The sequence below is a fragment of the Hoplias malabaricus genome, chromosome 6 (assembly GCF_029633855.1).
Source record: "Hoplias malabaricus isolate fHopMal1 chromosome 6, fHopMal1.hap1, whole genome shotgun sequence".
Classification (NCBI taxonomy): domain Eukaryota; kingdom Metazoa; phylum Chordata; class Actinopteri; order Characiformes; family Erythrinidae; genus Hoplias; species Hoplias malabaricus.
The window spans coordinates 34664818-34682678 of NC_089805.1; the positions used below are offsets into that span (position 1 = coordinate 34664818).

General features: G+C 38.5%; 1 protein-coding gene across 1 annotated transcript in view; it reads right to left on the minus strand.

Annotated features, from left to right (window-relative positions):
- The window catches only part of csmd2 (CUB and Sushi multiple domains 2), a 340194-nt gene that overhangs the window by 125041 nt on the left and 197292 nt on the right, over nt 1–17861 (minus strand). Inside the window, exons 13-21 of the mRNA XM_066674957.1 lie at nt 15644–15826; nt 12286–12612; nt 9269–9463; nt 7739–7877; nt 5456–5643; nt 3596–3784; nt 3150–3266; nt 2035–2250; nt 736–924 (exon numbers count right to left, since the gene is read on the minus strand). Coding sequence (XP_066531054.1) covers nt 736–924; nt 2035–2250; nt 3150–3266; nt 3596–3784; nt 5456–5643; nt 7739–7877; nt 9269–9463; nt 12286–12612; nt 15644–15826 — 1743 coding nt within the window. The remainder of the gene's footprint in view (nt 1–735; nt 925–2034; nt 2251–3149; nt 3267–3595; nt 3785–5455; nt 5644–7738; nt 7878–9268; nt 9464–12285; nt 12613–15643; nt 15827–17861) is intronic.

Below are 17861 nucleotides of genomic sequence, written 5' to 3' on the forward strand. Positions count from 1 at the left end.
GAGGGGAACTGATTTACACATGTAGAACCTTGCACTCACATTGTTCTACTTGAATATTTTCATAAAAAATACATAAACAAATGTGTCCTTATCTCCTTGACTACTACCAAATAGGGCATTCAAATTAACACTCGCCATTTGCTATTTTTATATATTTTCCTAACCTAAATGATCCCTTGCATAGAATGGGCCACACAATGCAGAATAACGGACTAAATCAAACTCTTACTTATTTGCAAATCACTCGACCTAGTTTCACAAGCACTATAAACAAACAGAAACCCTTAGCCAGACACTGCCAAGGAAAATATACAGAAAATGTAATTACTTGCTTCAACTGAAATGTCAAAATCACAACATGAACCAATTACTTTCTAGGTTTAGATGTGCCCACATTCTACCACTGAATAATTAGGGGAAATCTGGTCACAGAGATATTTCACAATTTTACTGATACAGATTAAGTTTATAGTCACAAATGGAATTTGGCTTTATTTTTGCTGCATTTTGGAAATACGGATTTAACTGTTTCTACTGCTATTACAATATGTAGTAGCTTAGTTTAAAATTCCACTTCCAAATCATTAATGCTCTCTCTCTATTTCTCTCTGTGTGTGTGTGAGACAGAGTGCACATTTGTGTGTACTCCACTCAGGGTTTAGTGCTGCTAGAGGAGGGGAAAATGTGGAATATAAATAGTGAACAAAGCAAAATGAAAAGCATGTGACCACCTACCAACACACCTTGGGAGAGGGGAACTCCAGACCCGCCGCCGCCCCCCTAAACACACCACCCTCGCTGGCCCCTCCAAACGGTACCCAGGAAAACAGGAGAACATGAGTGCATCCCCCACCCCAAACTGCAGCCCCTTACGGGTGCTGAAAGGGGGCACGCCAGGGTCCTCACAAGGCTCGAGATCATATTCTGAACACAGGGAGAAAAGAATGTGCACCATCTCAAGCCCTGTATTTGTCCGCTTTCTATGAACTCTTTGTGTTCTTTTGTGTGAACTTTAGTTTATTTATTTATTTATTTATTTTTTTACAGACATTGAACCCTGAGAATTGGAGACTGACTAAATTTGACAATTTTTCAGCTCACATCACACCCACTAACACAACTAAAGTTGAACTGCATCAAATTTTAGTGGAATAAATAAGCTACATAGGCCTCTTACTTACATATTTTTATGTACAAGACTTCAACTTGGTATGGCTTTACCAGGATAGTGAATAGAAAAATTATGTCTTAATATTGCTGGTAAGTTTTTGAGGTATTAACAGAGTATGAGTTTTATAAACACGATTAAATATACTGCACACAGCACCTAGTATATAAACATACATTTATATAATCTATAATATTATATAAAAAGATTTCAAAGGTTTATTGGTGTGACGGCAACACATTTACATAGTTAGCTTAGTGCTTACCATTCACCTTGAAATTATAAGGAGGCACAGAATGCTTTCTGAATAAGGTTCAATAAAGGGCTAACATTCAGAATAGATGTCATTTATATTGGTTAGTCTTTAAAGAACATTAATAACATTAAAACAAACAAACAAAGCATATATGAGGATGCGAGGATGGGAAATAGGAATATAAAAATGAGTCGTGTATAGGTGCATTTGATGCATAAAGCCTCAGAAATATACTGATAAAACTTAAATTAAATACCATTTACAAGTACGGTGTATTTCAGAGGTAATACAGAGGACCCAAAGCCTTAAACACATTTGCAATTTTATCATCATTACCTGTTGTACTTTAGCCATTAATTCATACTAAATGTATTTTCACATAAAATGGAGAATTAAGCACTTTTATGTCTTCGGCACTGTGGTGCTGTATCCCTATGAATTAAGCATAGTCATGGACTACATTACAGTCTGCGTGGAGAATTACCACTGGAAACTGAAACCCACTTAATCATGTGGGGCTGGGAAACTAGACTATTTTATCTAAACTTTCCAGGACCACTGCGCAGTATGAGTTAGAATGCAGAAATGAGAGCTGTTAGGAGCTCCATACCTGAGAAGGTGATGTTGAAGCCCTCATAAGAGACTGAAAAGTCTGAGAGGAAGCGGATTTGTGCAGTGTAATTCCCAAACAGACCAGCACTGAGAGGAGGGGGCAGTGTAGAGCCAGTCAGTTTCCAAAGTGGCTGTGAAAAACTACCATTCTCTGTCACCAGGAGATGATCATGAGGACTTTCCAGGTGAAAGGTGTGGAAGGTGAATTGAACACCTGGCAGATAAAGAAAGCAAAGGAATCAAGTAAAAAAAATAATAGTTAAAAAACAAACAACAACAAAAAAAAACTCTCAACTGCTTTTAGTGAATGCATGGCTGAACAACATTGTAGACCAGTCCAGTTGCTGCTTAGCATTAAAGAAATATTCTACAAGTTATTTTATATAAAGAGTGATTTGAGTAGCGTTAAATCTTAAAGCTTGAACCCCTCAAGAATTTAGTTTAGATATTAAAAACAGCACTTGTCTACAAGCATTGTGAATAATTCCTGAAATTTATGCCTAACATGTAAGTGTATTCATCCATTTTCTATAACAACGTCATCTGGTTCAAAATCATGCTGGTCTGAAGCCTACAAGGAATCATTGGATGGAAGGCAGAACCACAACCTGAAAAGGGCTCCAGTCCATCACAGGGCATCACACACAACCACACCAAAGAATAATTTTGAATAGCCAATCCACCTACCAGCATATGTTTTATAACTGTGCACCTGAAGAATACCCATGCAGACACAGAAAGAACATAACACACTCCTCACAGACAGGGTTTGAATTCACAATCCCGGGATCCTGGAGTTATAGCAACACTCTACTGTGCCACTGTGTCACCAATGAAAGTGTATTAATGTCCATGATTATTATTATTACCTGGTTCATTTTTACATTATTATCATGTATTCTCCTGAAAAGTCTGTGTTAGTTTTGTTATTACAATGAGGAGATGTTGTTTGTTACACCTGTATGCGTATGTCAACACAGATGAATGAAACAGAGTCTGTTCATGTTCAATAGCTTGTGATTTTGTTTTAAACCCTACTCTACTCAAAACAACAGAAAACACCCTCAAGAAGTGGGCAAGAAGTGTGGACTGCAGAAAGTTCAGCCTGTTTACCTTTGCCATGCGAGGTCTCAATCATCCAGGTGCAGTTGAGGTTATGGGGGTAGAAGTCCGGAAAGCCGGGCGACAGAATGGTGCCAGAGTTTCCCTGAATAAACCCACCACAGAGAGCTGGGGAGAGGGGACTATGTGTTAAAACAAAGAACCTCCCACAGATTTCAACAACACAAAAACTGAGTTTACAAGAGGTGCCCTTCTGAAGGACGTAAACATATGGAGGCAAATTATTCCTATCATTACCCAAAGGGAAAAATCAATAATGGCCTTAGGTATAAAAGCATTTAAGGTGGAATAAGAGCAGCAGGTGGAAAGGGTAGCGCCAATCCGTAAAAGACCCTTCCTGTCTGGAAGCAATGACGCCGCTAAAATAAATGACCTGTCTCTAATTTGTCCTTTTCCTCCAAGAGTAGCTATTTTATATTGACAGAGCTGGGCTGTACCATCGCAACTGGGGAGGGGCCGATTCCACTGGAAGTTCGGCTCGCATTCCAGAGGCTCAGGGTCACTCAGTGTGTATCCCGCTTCACAGCTGAACGTCACTAGCGCCCCCACGTAGAAATCATTGCCATGCCGCTGTCCATTGACTGGGATCCCAGGGTCAACACAGTGGTCAGACTGCAGCTGCAAAGCTTTAATAAAATTTCACAAACAACATTATTTCAAGTGATTTTCAAGCATTATTCAAGCAGCACTGACTGCAATTACTGGATTAGTTAACTGAGGCTAAGGCAAGCTGTGATTATTACATTGACCTGACTCTCAAAAGTTTGGATATTTTGCTTTTTTCATTCTATTACAGACTTTAGGCAGCTGTCTTATAATACATTATGTGTAACATGCAGAACTTGTGTTTCTTTATGCAAAGGGCAAGTTTTGCCAAAATAATTATTTAATAGTTTTCTTTTCCACATTACTGCTATAAGAACAGACTGAAAATGGTTGGTCTAAAGGTGATTTAGACACTTGAAATGTATAAATGCTGTCTAAAGGATATAAAATGCATTGGGTATGTTATTTTTTTATGAACAGGCCTTTCCAAGTTAATATATGTAAAGCACATATTCACTGAAGAAGAAAAACAAAAACAAAAAAAAAAAAGACTCATCTGTAATTTCAGAGTTAATGTGTTAATAAAAACAATGAATACTTCAACATAGTAAATCATAAAGGTGAGAACTTCATAGGCCATTTGTTGTTGATATGAGCCAATTCCTACATGATTTTTTCCACATTATTTCCCATTTCCAAGTAATAATGAAGCATCAGCTCCAGTATTTATCCTGTCAAATCACACACACCCAATTTCGACTGTTATATGCTATTGACATTTACATTTTCAGCATTTTGCAGATGCTCTTATCGCTGTTGCCCAGAATAATTGAAATAATTATTTCCGTAAAAATAAAGTCTTTTGTGTAGCCCATGCACTGTGCTAAAGTAGGAATCACATTCTTCTCTGATATCAATAACAGTAAACGTAGTTTTGTCAGGATATTCAGATCTCCCTTTGTTATTAAATACCTATGAATACAGCAGTTCATTGCTATTCATTATTTTAACAGTTTCTGCAAGATTTGGAGCATGATGTCCCAATCAGCTCATACAAAACGCCTTTCTTGTGACTTTCCAGTTAAACTCTCCCTCTGTAGTTTCAGTGCAGTTTCCCTCACGAAAATGTGCCTACAGTAACTGAAGTCACACTATCTATTTATGCTGCTGACACTCTCAATAACGTCAACCCAAGCTGAGATTTATGGAGTGACAAAGAGAAAAGGTTAATGTTACTTGAGTCATAAGCATAAAAATGCTGGCTGACACTTTAAACTCCAAACACAATGCATCTTTTGGTGTGTGTTCATGTATGCTGAAGTGCATCTGCGTGTAGATTCAGGGGCTGCATTAGCATGTGCGTGCAGGCGTGAGCACCCTGCAGATTACTAGAATTAAAACAATCACCATGCTATTATTTCATAATTATAACCCTTGATTGAAATCACAGCACAGTAACACAACAGCATGTGGTGATCATTTTTTAATGATACCTTAATATTTCCTTTCATTTAGCCCTATGATAGTAGGTACCAGGAAATTCTCATCTTTAATAAGCAGCCTCCAATAATACAATGATGCATGCCATTGAGGAAATAAAATCACACTTATCTCAATACTTTTCACTGAAGAGAAATTGTTAATGTGAAACAAACTGCAAAAAGAGCTACGTTTTTGTCAGAACAAAGGAAAAAAAAACACACAAGTGTTGGAAATCTATAATAAAGTACAATGATAGAAGGAGCTCATACTTTCATATCTGATGCGGAAGCCGATGTCCGAGTGGCTCTTGTCAGTGGTGAAGAGGAGGTACAGGAAGCTGGAGGTGCTAATGAGGAACTGGGGCACTTGGGTACCTTGGTAACTGCCAATTAGGGGTGAAGAGGGGTAACGCCCATCTCGTACCTCCAGAACATCATAATTCACTTCCGTACGAAACCTGTATAAGAACACAGACCTATTCAGAGAGGCAGCTCACATACAAACTCAGCAATCTCATATCTGATTTTACCAGGACAGATTTCCTGCAGTCTGAATGGTAAAATCTGAACATGTAGTATCAGACATAATTTCACGTGTGATTTTCATCATGAGGGGCGCTGCAATTTTGGCTCTCCTGCCCTCATTTTATTCATGCCTGCTACAATGTGGGTCACTTGTACTTTGAAATGTATAAATGTATGAGTTTAAAAAAAACATATATATATATAGATACAATATCCGTCAGTTTGAACCAAGACAGAAATATGGAAAAACACCAGTTTTCTTTTGAAGGGGAGGGGCAGGACCATGGACAACTCCATCATACGAGACTCACTGCAGCAGCTATACCTTATTTACAGCTATGGTGGAGGGAGAAACATCACTCAAGCTGTGAGGCAGGCATGCTGAGACATTGAGCAGACTGCATGTCCTGCAGCAGTGTGCTGAAGCCTGCTGCTCCACGTTCAGCTCCAGGCCCCAGCAGTTCCCCCTCTGATGAATAAGTCATAGATGGAGGAGCGTGCGCACACACACATTTATATACAGTACAATAAAAAATATTTTCACAATTTTACCATAATTAATAAATGAAATAAAAATGATTTATACTCAATATATATAATAGTTATCACACAATGTGCACACATTTAATTAGAAAAATAAAAATCAAATGTTTGTAATTTTTGTATTGTGTTTTTGGGAGGAAGATAAATGCCATAGTTCACCTCTCTGAAATGTTCATAGTTCTGGGCTAAGGTTATGTTTCTGCTTGCACTTTTTCAATAGACTCTTCCCCATTGGTTTATATTGTGTTGATACTGGAGAATATCACATATAACACAAATCATTCTCAACTGTAAATCTAAAGAACAACAAAGGAATTTTTATCCAAAAGGACCTGTTTTTGTTTTTCTATAAGTATCCATTCCATGTCTTGGAGATGTTATTCGACAACCAAGTTGAAAATAATCACTGAATTACTGAAACAGTAATAAATGCACCTGGATGAGGCTAATCCATTTATGTCTTCAACTACATGCACTCATATTACAAAAGTAAAACTATATTCCTAATTGATCCTAATACTAAACAATGTTTTCACAAATATTGTGCAGATTGTAGCCATGTTGCTTTCTGGTTCTATTAATTAGAAAAGTACTGCATTTTGTACAACTGATGTTGTCACAAATCAGTTGATTCCCTTTGATTCGTTATTGTTTTAATAGAGAATGTAAAAGATCATCAAAAGGAATAACCCAAGGTGAGGAGGTCAAAGGTCACAGTAGCAAGGAAAAACACTCTTGAAGGATGAAACCTTAGGATAACCAAGACTCAGAATGGTGACCCAGCCTCCTCTGTTCAAACAAATTATAAACAATAGAGTTTTCATTTAAAATTGTAGGAAGAACATCCTCAGAGTCCGTATGTGTAGTGGAGGTCTTTAGTAAAGGTCTATGCCTAATCAGTCCCATCAAATATCCAGGAGTTGCTGCATGGACATGACGTGTGCCACATATGTGAAGTGAAGGCATGGAGGGCAGCAGAATGTATATTCACATAGGGAAATTAGTTGTGTGCTGCCATTCAGTATTCTTCACAGTCTTTTAAAGTGTATGGGGGAGTGGAGAACTCCACTAGGAGAACACAAACACAAAAACCTGCAAATCGTAACATCATACTGCATTAGTTGATGCTGCCAGTGTTTGCTTGCTCTCATCAATGATATGAGTAAAATGTGCCATTTTGGAGGGGAAGTCAGGCAAACCAAGCAGAACGGCATGTATTATTGATGATACATAAAGTCAAAGAGCAACACACATTTTTGTCTAATTCATTTTTTTATGGAGAGCTGAAAATTATGGGAACAGAAACAAGGGAAATAACTGTCAATATGTAGGGGTCCGTACACTTTTAATATGTTAAACTGCAATTATCTGCAGAGTATGTAATGGGGCAATGCAATCTAAACAACAGCATATTATAAGTTAATTCGAAATCTATAAACCTATGATTAAGCGACGCCATCATGATGAAGAAGACTTTGGGCTCACTTGTCAAAGATGATCTTTATAGGGTATCCAGGTGGAGCCTCAATGATCCATTCACAGTTGAGGGCTTCTTTGTAAAGTTCTGGCCAGCCAGGGGACAGGATGATGCCACTTGGGGCTTTCAGGTCTCCACCACAGGGAGCTAAGGAAGGAACAATGGGTCATCAATCAGAGATTCAAATCCAAACTGTTACTTCGCAGATTAACCTTCAATAACCTTCAGGAATTACTACAGGAACTTTTCCAGATCCCCACTGACTTAGCAAGTAAAATGTGGCAGATAAGAGACGACATCTAAACGTGATTGACATCACCTAGCATAACCTCTCCAACAGCTTTTGTCCGCCTCACTGAGCCTGTTCCCCGTAGACCATCTCTTTTGGGCCTTCGCAGAGGTTCATCATATAAAACAATCCAGACTCTCCTACACATGCAGTCCCAAAAACTCTAAGCAGTTGATCGATTCCAATTCTGCCCTACAAGTCTGAACCAAGATATTCGTATTCAGGAGAGTAGATCTGATGTTCTCTTGCAGATCTGGTTGTTTGTCAGTAGCAGATTCCATGCAACAAGCACTAAAAGTTGGGAAGTTCGACTGGAAATTTACAATTACTATGTGGTTAAAAACAAAAATATGTTTTGTCATAGAATGTGCAGTGTGTGTGTTTGCATGCATTAAAATATGGTTCCACACAGCTGCAGAAAGCCACAGACTGTGTCTCTGAGGTGGATGATTACATCAAATGATTGAGCTCACTTAAATAAATCTATGAATAGCACGAAACCCAATAACTGGCCTGAAATGATTTATCGTCTCCACACTGGCGGATTGCATTAAATGTTGAGACAAAAATGTTGAGTTTCAATACTAAGATCATTTGCATTTCATAAGGAAAAAAGCATTTAAACAACCCAGGGCAGGGGCTTGCTATAAAAACCGCATTCCTCGAACATTTCATTAGACTTGTATAAAATCTTGCGAGTGGGACGTTTCGCACACTCGTGTAGTCTTTACACCTCAGTGGCAGACGGAGAATCCTAAATAAAGTTTTCATGGCTGAATTTACTGCATATATTTCACCCCCATATGCACATCCGGGAGACAACATTTCTCAAGGGATCCTACAGCACTGACATTTAGGTTGCTAGCAAGACTGTTGTTTATGCAGGAGTACCTGAGTATACACTTAATGAAAAAGAATGTGGGATCCGTCATATTGCTTCAGCTGTATGCTAAACACTGCCTTCGGATGCAAGATTCGGCAGTGTGCTGAAATACCAGGGCGTTACAAAGTAACAGTGGAAATAATCTGATTAATCATAAATACAGATAATTATGCTACAAAATCAAGGCTATTTTTGGCTTCTTTTACATTGTTTTGAGAGACTCCTTGGTCCAACAATGCAATGTAAAATTCGGAAATTGGATGTTTCTGTTGAGTTCAAGTCTAGCTTGCTAAAAAACTCTAGCTGGAATATACAGGTAAGGTAAGGCTCATAAGCCAGTCCTTGTTATTTTTAACAAGTACTGACCTTCACAGCGTGGCACAGCATTGTCCCACACCACATTGCCATCTTTGAGGATGCATGAGATCGTCTGAGATCCGTGGGTTTTCACAAATCCCTCTTCACACAGGAAAGAGATGGAGCTGCCCAGCTGCAGACTCTCTCCAAAGCGTTTACCATTGACTGGCACGCCAGGGTCAGGGCACTCATTGTGTCGAAATGCTGAAGAGGGAGGAGACCAAAAGAGGTTAGCTAGAACACTGACATTAGGCACATTCTTCAGTAGGGAAACCTTCAAGGCCTTCTAGGCCTAAAGATTTCTAGAAGCTACAAAGCTACTTTTCATGTACTTCACCTCAAAAAATGTATTGTTTGCTGAGAGATCTAAGCTATTCATTCCACCCACCCTTTCAAGATTCCACCCCCTGACTGTGATTGGTCCAATGCACAAAGTAGATTTTTACAGTGCTAAGACTGTGGTTCTTCCTAAGCATACTTAGTACAGCAGTCTTGGCAGTAGTTCAATTTCATTTAGTTGTTTTGTTGTTTGAAGTATACCGCCATTGTAATGATCATGGTTTCTCACTGATATGAGAATACAGGAGAATGTGACAGATAATGCTTGTGGGTGGGTCGGACTGAATAACCACATGTCTTTGCAAAATGTGATTCTGCCTGACAGACTAATACTAAAGCAAGAATAAATAGTACTCATAGTAGTATTTCTACCAGCCCCAATGGCGAAAAACCCCTTCAAACTATGTATTGTATTCCAAAGCCATACATAAAGATGACAGAGCAGTCTTGTGACTCCTTATGCAAAACTATGACGAATGTACTTGTATTCAGGCCTGTGCTCGCCTGCTTATAGTGCAATAATCGACTCTTCTGCTTCTATTGTTCTATTGAACAAAGCGATAAGTATTCTATTCAATAATCCACAAATGTGTGTAGTTATATGAATTATTATTTGTACTGTTACTAAGGGAGGTGATAGCGGTTTAAGCATCAGTCTCCAGGTAAACATCACTAGCCTAAAGATTACACGTTTCTATTTTTAAGACAGTGATGTTCATCTGGAGCCTAGCAGTGGGAAAGTATACCAATCCCCCACATAGATCAACACATACGAGCCAGCATGAGAATAAGTCAACGCAAACAGGAACAAGAAATAATGGTGTGCTTTACCAAAGTAATTCATTAACCTTAGCTCAGAACGTTAGCTGGCTATGTTCCTGGAAACTTAGTTAAAATTACATACCTCATATACCTCATATATGCAAACCACTAAAACTGTTCTAAAAGTGATTTTTCATTTCAGAGCACTTTAGGACACACATTTTTTTTTAAAAGTATTGATCCACTGTTCCTCTGCACTGTATTCAGGTGGATTTGGGCCTGCTCTAAAGGTTATGATTTTGTAAAGTTGCCAAATTGTTCACGGCCATGACCTCTTAATGAATTAGATGAAGAAACTTCCTGTAGGAAGAGAAAACTTTCCTGCTTGTCATCTCTGCTCCACAAATAAACTAATTCATTTCACTTAGCACGCAGTATTGATTTATACGCCCCTAGAAGTTACTTGGTTGATTGGGAAACGTTCGGAAATGCTCGCAGCATGCTGATAGGACTTCAGAGAAGATAAAGTGTCTTTTTCAGACACAATTGGAAAAATAAAATCACTTTATCACCTTCCGTTTGCCTCTGGAATCTCCTCTCTCTAGCTTTCCTGTGTCTCTCTATCTCTGTATCTTTCTCTCTGTTTCTCTCTCTCTCACTCACTCCTCATTCACAGCGGAGCTTTGAAATGTTCTTTTGTGATGAATCCTCACTCTGATTCGCAGCACCCAAACAGACTGTGTACCTCATCCATCACCATCACTCTATTTATTAAACTGCCAGCCAGTCTTTCAATAGAGTTTGTCGTGCTCTTAATTAACATGAGTGATGGGACACTCTCACCCCATCCCAAAAACAGGGAATAAGGGGAATCGTGATTCAGGATCTGCTTTCAACTGCTTTAATTAAACAACACTTCATTGCATTACAAAAAATAAATACTTGGAACACTTTTCTGTAAATCTATTAACCTACCACTCAATATGTTTTGCAGTTTCAGAAACTCTGAACATCTACACTTAAAAGATGTCAAAAAAAAAGTGATGCCATGGTACAACAGCTTTTGTTTCAACAGATTGTTCTTTACTATGTATTTACTATTAATGTACACAAGCCTAAAGAGCCCAAATCAAGTAAAAAGCTAATACTGCCCACTTAAATATGCCTATATGACAGACTACATCGTAAACATGATGAAAGTTCACTGCTGAGTGCAAGAAAAGCCCTTGTTCTTAATGATTTTAACGTTTTTAATGAGTAAAAGTGATTTTTTAACCTCTTTCAATTCTCCTACAACTGTATGTGTAGCCGAACATGCTGTCCATGCAGGGATAAAAGCAGAGTAGGAAATGATAGTGAGATCTGGATATATAATAAGACTTAAAGATATGCTGAGTAGGAACAGAGAGTGCTGAAAACACATTGAAGCTGCTTTGGGAAATGAGAAAAAAAAATTCCAGGCAGGCGTCTTTTGATCTTAAAATAACAAACAAAAAACTCTCAAATGCCTCATAGCTGCGGCTGTATGAACACATAATCACTGAGCGGTATTGAGGGCAGGATTTTAAAGAATGTCTTTCATCGCGCCTGCCTGAAAAAGCTGAAAACACAAAAGTGAATTCTTAAAAAAAAAAACACGAAACAAAAAAACCATATGTGAAACAAAAGAGGATAATATGTTTGCTGCATGAATATGAATAAGAGAAACGGACAGAAAGAGCAAAGAGTTTTTAATGGTGCCCTAAGTCAGCATTTGCACGATTATAATAAAGACTTCAGAACAATTGTCACAGTTATGTGTGTAACATAAAAATAAGTTGCTCTCGTTAAACTTTCCAATTGCAAACGTTTTAAATAAATAGACGAAAACGATTATTTCTTCTGGGGAACTTTAATAGAGAAAGAGAAAAGTGGCCAAAACTTACTGGTGAAGGTGATGTTGAAGCCACGGTCAGTGTAGGTGTGGTCAGTGAGAAACTCCAGGCGTGCCACGTGCCCACTGGTAGTGATGGGTGAGGGCAGTATATCGCCAGAAAATGTGCCCAAGATGGGGGATTCCGCTTTGCCTCCATCTTTGATGGACAGAAAATCAAACTGCTTCTCCATGCTGAGATCATTGAAAGCCAGGTTGATGCGGCTCTCCGGCTTTGCGATGATCAACCACACACAATGCATGTTATTGCCGTACTCCTGAGGGTAGTTGGGTGACAAGAGAACTCCAGAGGGAGTGGTGAAGTTAAAGAAGCAGGAGACTGTGAAAAAAACAGATGAGGACACGCGCGCACACACACACACACACACACGAGGAGGAAAGGGCATTACAACAAGGTCTAGAAATATATCCTGCCAACCTGGTGACTTGCATAAAGCTTGGTTTTCCAGCAACATGCATAATGTACACTTCCAATCAGGTGATGTTAAGACATTTTTGGCAGAAGTGTCATGTTCAGTGTAAGGCATGCAGCACTCACGTAAGCACACGTGGCTCTTAAGAGGATGTCAAAATATGACTGCTTTTCCTCAGTAAGATAAAAAATAATAATGATTGGGGAGGTAAAAAAAAATAGCCAGAATGTTTTCAACAGTGGGCTGACAGCAAAAATGTCAACCTGCTGTAATATGCATTACTTGTTATCTGACAGGCTTCTAGCCGGAGCAAAGGGCTTCATCAGACCTTGAGTGCATATATCATGCATTTTGCCAACTGTTGAATTTAGCCTGTGATACGCTGGTTCACTGAATCTTATGTAACAGGCATTGTTTTCTCCTGTGCTTTGCCTTGAACCTTGCTGCGGAAGACGTGAAGAATGTGTGTGAACATGAATATCTGCCAGCATGAAAGAAAACAAAGACATTTTAGTGACTGCAAGACCTTCAAAAACCTAACACTGGGCATCAATTAGAATTCTACCCACCATCTGTTAAATCATAAGCATGAAATATTACTTCTCACCTTGATCTCTGGGAGAGTTAGTGTAAGCCTATTTTGAAAACCTATTTTGTGTGATTTGAGTAAGTCATTTGCTCAAGCCGAACCCAGTAGCAGAGCTCCGTTTATTGTGCTTATCCTTTTCTCACATAGATTTCTCTTTGCTTTTTATTAGGATTCTTTCCCTCCTAGAGAAGTATGTGTTGTGTTTAATGGAACATTGACTAAGAGCAGTGAACAGGGCCTCAATAACTCTCACCAGAGCAATAGCATCTTCATTCCGAGTTCTCATCGCAAGAAATGACTGACAAAACTGCCCAGGCCTTAGGAGGAAATTAAGTTGAAAGCAGGCAAACATTTTGCAATGCTGCATGACATATTTACTTTGACTGAAAAGCAGCAATGTTGGATGAACTCAAAGCAAGAATGAGAAAGGTCAAAAGTCTAATCGAGGACAACAAAAAGGTCATTCATGCCCCATATTCATAGCAGAACTACAATACTAATGGCCCACTACAGACACATGGACCATGGACCCATCCAGCTCTGCAGAAAAGATATTAGGACACCCCCTCCACCTCAGAAATCTGGCCTACAAGTTTGATGCAAGCATTGTATTATAGACAAGATTATTTATTACTTAATTTTAAATATAGTCAATTTAATAAAACAGTTGAATATCAACAAACTTTTAGCCATTCCAAAGCTTAAACAATGCATTTCATTTTTCACTTAATTTTGATGGTAATAATAAATCTTTATAAACATTATTATATTAATTACTATATTAATAGATATGAGAAGTTAATTAAAACCAAAATTTACTTTGCTCCTATGTGTTGTTTACAGTTCAAATTGAGAAAATTATTTACAAATGGAATTATTTTAGTTTCTACAAAAGACAAGTAATTTTTAATATTTGTTTATTGTTTTTGAGGCAAACACTGCACCTTACACTTAAACACACCTTTTTAAATAAAATGTCATTATTATCACACACTAATAATTTTAGTAGTTTTTTGAGATAAACTTTTCCATCCATCCGTTACATTTGATATATATTTATATCCATCCATCCATCCATCCATCCATCATTCCATTTGATGTAAAATCCATCCAGCCCAGGGTGACTGACTTCAGAATTTAAAAACTATCACTGTTATATAATATTCACTTACTCAGCCTTCACGTGTTCAGGCCTGCCCAGTCACACTAAACAAATGATGTTTCAGCTCAGATTTCTTCATGAATAAAGTGAATTATATGGGAGCCATATAATTCAGATTATATCAGATTAGAAGTAATGTAAATGTTTCTGTCCTAAAAACTCTGCTTGGTTGATTTTAAGGCATAAAGAGAGGACAGAAAATAAAAGGAAAGGAAGGGAAAGAAAGGGAAAAAAGAAAATAAAAAGAAATGAAAAGAAAACAAAACAAAAGAAAAAAATGGGGGAAAAAAGATTCTGCTGCCCATGGCCTAAACAAATGTTACCTCAGTGGACCTCAGGAAAAATAATAAGATACAAGAAAAATATAGAATATGAGCCCTTTAAAAGGCAATTGCAGCCAGCTGCAAGCGCCAAATATAATACGACAAACATTACTGAGTTACTTGCTTTCGCTGGTCCCAATGTTTTACCTTTTCCTCAATTACTGTCTAATTTGTTCCAAAATATGCTCCATATATTTGCATACATGTACACTGGCCTCATCAGTGCCTTACCAAAATAATCTTGGGATAGCACAGACCCTTAATGAATTCTCCTTTTGACTCTTCTCCCTCCTCCTCTCTCCTCCCCAGTCTTCCACCTGTCTTAGCACGTTGGCACTCATTTGCATGACCTAATTGCTGATGCTGCAATTACTGCAGAAGCATTATTCATTTATCACAGAGGAAGGAGTGCAGCGGCTTTCCGTTCAAATTAAAGGGGACTGTGTAACATGGATTAAGTTAGAGCATTTAACACATTCATGCAGAGTGAAGAATTGCTGCTTGAAGGTCAGGACTGTATTGCCTCCACAGGTGTTTAAAGGAGGGCACTCTGCATTCGCTTTCAGACACTAGCTGACGATTCAATATATGACTCTATATTGGAGTAGCGATATCGATAATATCTGATAATTTTATCTTTTTGTAATTAAAGCATATTCACATTGGATTTAAGCAAAACTAATTATTGATGTCATAGGACAAGCCTTACTTTTATCCTTTAAGTTTATTAGGTGTAGTTAATTCATACTTTATCAAAGATTTACTGCTGGTTCCGCATGAATGGTTTCAAAATCAAAAGTTTAAAGTAATGCATTATGTACAGACAGGTCAAAGAATTAAAGAATTGTTTTAATATCACTTACACACGCAGCTGGGCTTCTTGGCAGACCACTGGTTGTTCTTTTGACAGGTGATGTTCTTTTTACCCACCAACTCAAAAGCAGGCAGGCATTCAAAGTACAGCCGGTCCCCGTGACGGAACCCTGAGCCTTCTCGCTTGCCGTAGGCTGGGATTCCAGGGTCTCCACAGCCACCCTGGTCGATTTCTAAGAGGCAGCAGGGAGGAATATGATCAGAAATGGGGTTTTGACACACAGGGCCTCCTATCACAGTGCAGCATCGACAATACAATTCAATAAAGACACAATTCAAACATCGGCAACTACAAGAGCGAGGCCTCTCACACCAACTGAACGTACGTGAAGGTCAGGAGAATGAAGAAGGATCAGTAGCGGGCTTTGATGGAGAAAGGCTTCACACAGTTACCCTTACAATGTGATGCACTCTCCTGAGAGAAGAATTCAAGAGGAAAAGATGGCTTCCATAATGTCAGGCCAGGAGGACTGGCAGGTGACAGACAGCACGAGAGAAGGGACAGAAGGATAGCGACATTAAATGTGCATAAAACCAATTTTAATTTGAATATGTACATCCTGGCTATGATGCTTCAGTCTAGTTAAATATATGGTAATTACAATGATTATTTTACCCATATGTGGCTCGATCCCCAGAGGCCAGAGCAAGTGGGCTTGCTAAAGTTACACTGTATGCTGTGCTCCACTTCCCTGGCAAGGTAACAGCAAGGAAGTAGCAATAATTTTGACCTGGTGGATAAAACTTTGAGCCAAGTCCTCAGCTGCACTGACTGACGAGAGGCTGTAGCTGCATGACTCTCCTCGCTTGGTTCGGGTCTGATTACTTATTGGCATATTCTCTATAAGACAGACCTTGCAAAGACACATTAATAGGTTTAAAGGACTGAAGACAGCTTTGTACTGTTTCTTTGTACTGAGCCAAAAGGTTGTTGATTTTGAGATTTTCCTTTCTGAGGTGGCATGGTCACTGCCAAACCTCTCCTGCCAAAACTAATCCAGCTTTAGAATGTATATTTTAAACAAACAAAAGATGTACAAGAGCGGAACGAATGTGTTATAATATTGGCTTTTTCACAAAATGTTCATAGAATGGCAAAGATAATAGTGTTTTCAAATTACATAAAGAAGACAAATAAAAATGGAGATATGTTTGATTTGAAAGCAGTGATGAAAACTGTTCACATGCCCAGACAGTTCAAGTGACTGTTGTTGTGCTGCTCTTGCCTGTATCGTAGCAAATGTTTGTTTGTGTGTGTGGGTGGTATATGAAGATACGCATGACGTTATTAAGATTTTAACCTGAACTTGCTCTATGAACATGAATCACAGGACCATGTTTGTTGGGATGTTTCCTGTCTCTCTCCTGGAAAGAGGAGGAGGTGGAATTTATTATAAAAAAAAAAAAAAAACCAACACACATTATATCAAAACACACTACAAGTGTTAAATGTTTTAACAAATGTTGGATTACCCTGGAAAATCATGAAAGTTTTCTGAAGTATACATTGTTAAACCCCTCCCTCCCTCCCTCAGCAAGGCACATGCAGGCAAACCGGCCTTGTCATTGCCCCAGAGCAATCTCAGGCTGGCCAGCTCTCTTAATTCTTTTTTTTTTTCCTTCTCTCCCCTCATCCTTCCACCTGTCTTAGCACGTCAGGCCTCATTTGCGAGTAGGCTGCCAACATGGTGAGAGAGCACAGACAAAGAGAAAGAGTCTTCTCTCTACAGTTAATAAGTGGAAATAAGTATAACAGTACAGATGAAAGTTTAGTGTGGCAGGAAGTTCAATGAAAGGGGGATGTTTTTCCTCAGTCCTAGAGACATACTTTAAGTCTGTATGTTTACAATACATTCCAATTAATTTAATGATATAGTACTAATATAAAACGAATAATACAGGCAATATAAGACAACTACGAATACAAGGACAACTAATACATAAGTATTAAGCATCATGTGTTGCTCTATGTTCCTCACCTCTCGTCATAAACTCTTCTACTTCATGTTTTTAGTTAAAGGCAACTTTCACAAATGTAATAATTTTTTACTAATCACCATTTGCATGCATGCTGCAAACCAGTCTGTGTTTACAAAACGCTACTGTCAGTAAACAAGTTAAAAACAAAATGGTTCAGTCAGACATGCTAGGCTTACTCTCTCTCTGCTCATGGCAGAGAAACAGCAAAGAAAAAGCAAACTGCTGAAA